Genomic DNA, 1,635 nt, shown 5'->3' with positions numbered 1-1,635 from the left:
GACGTGTGAGGTGAAGTCTGCTGCCTTAAAGGAGGCACTCTGGAGTGCCTGCTAGGTGTGCAGCGCAGAGTGAAGCACTCCATGGAGCTGAGATGCAAGGTGTCTTGTTCTCAGCTCATGAGTAATGGGAGTGGCAGACAGACATGTAAAGAGTTAGTAGATGTTTGCTAGGAGTGGCGTGAGTAACGGTTTAAAGCTGTGAAATATCTTTTAGCCTTATCCTCAGGGGACGCAAAACCCAGGAAGACATTGAAAGAGAAGGAAAGGAGAGCGCCTTCAGACGGTAGGCCTTTTCTCTCAGTTCTGTTGTTTTAGGAGCTTCGACTCCAGAATGTTGCTACCAGAGTTCTGTGACATGCCCCTTTGAAAGCTGACGAAGGAGGTCAGTCTCCATTCGCTTTTTCAGAGCGTCTGAAAGCTGACTCCAAGGGAGCAGAGAGGGAGGGGGCGTGGGGTATACATGCCTGTAAAGATTTAAGTGGTTAAATTTTTAGAGATCATTACCTGTCTTTCTAGAATTCTGTAGAAGTTATCTGGGGTTCTCTAGTGTTTTTTTCAATATAGTACATCAGGTTCTTTCATACTAAGCTAGTGGTTGTTAGCTGCTGTTGAGTTGGCCCGTCTCATGGCAACCCCATGTACAGTGGACCTAAGTGCTGCTCAGTCCTGTGCCATCTCTGTGATGGGTTGTGGATTGGACCGTAGTGATCCATAGGGTTTTTGTTGGCTAATTTTTTTTGGAAGTAGATTGGAGGCCTTTCTTCCTAGTCTGTCTTAGTCTGGAAGCTCCGCTGAAACCTGTTGAGCATCATAGCAACATGCAAGCCTCCATTGTCAGGTGGTGGCTGTGCGTGAGGTGCATTGGCTGGGGATTGAACTTGGGCCTCCCACGTGGAAGGCAAGAATTCCACCAGTGAACCACGACTGCCCCCATTAAGCTAGGAAAGTACTTTATATTCCCACTCCTGACTGTGTCAATCTGAAGATCTCTCTGTTCAGTTTCTCCTTCCTTCCCTCTAATTCTCAGTAAGATGGGTCTTGAATGTGATAACTGAATGCTTTTACCTGATGCAAAAAACATAAATCTAGATGCAGAGGCTGCTTGCTCCAGACTTTAACAGACTGGAGGGCCTTTTCAGGGACTCATTGGGTCTTTTTAATGGCTTTTGTTTGAAATTCAGCAGAATGCTCTTAAGTACTTCTTGTTAAACGTGGTTGAATAAATTGCATGTCAGTTTTGGAGAAGATGTTGTAGAGGCTAACATCTGAAATTTGAGTTCCAAACTCGTCTGTAACTCTACCTGCAAAACACTGTTTTCTGTTTCTCTAGATGAAGAAGATAACTTATTTGCACCCCCTAAGCTGACCGATGAAGACTTCTCCCCTTTTGGCTCCAGAGGAGGTCTGTTCAGTGGAGGGAAGGGACTTTTTGATGATGAGGAGGATGAGGTGAGTCAGTGGTCCTCAGTGATGCTCCCCACAGCTGTGTCCTCAGTGATGCTCCCCACGGCTGTGTCCTCAGTGATGCTCCCCACGGCTGTGTCCTCAGTGATGCTCCCCACGGCTCTGTCCTCAGTGATGCTCCCCACGGCTGTGTCCTCAGTGATGCTCCCCACGGCTGTGTCCTCAGTGATG

The 1,635-nt window shown here is 47.3% G+C and overlaps 1 protein-coding gene across 1 annotated transcript in view; it reads left to right on the top strand.

The window, feature by feature from the left end:
* The window catches only part of LOC101346265 (WASH complex subunit 2A), a 69,494-nt gene that overhangs the window by 22,614 nt on the left and 45,245 nt on the right, over positions 1–1,635 (top strand). The window contains exons 11-12 of the mRNA XM_023742114.1: positions 215–283; positions 1,331–1,449. Coding sequence (XP_023597882.1) covers positions 215–283; positions 1,331–1,449 — 188 coding nt within the window. The remainder of the gene's footprint in view (positions 1–214; positions 284–1,330; positions 1,450–1,635) is intronic.

Source organism: Trichechus manatus, unplaced genomic scaffold (assembly GCF_000243295.1).
Source record: "Trichechus manatus latirostris isolate Lorelei unplaced genomic scaffold, TriManLat1.0 scaffold00200, whole genome shotgun sequence".
In the NCBI taxonomy this organism is placed as follows: domain Eukaryota; kingdom Metazoa; phylum Chordata; class Mammalia; order Sirenia; family Trichechidae; genus Trichechus; species Trichechus manatus.
The sequence above is the reverse complement of the archived record's forward strand: the minus strand, read 5'-3'. Positions and strand labels throughout refer to the sequence as shown.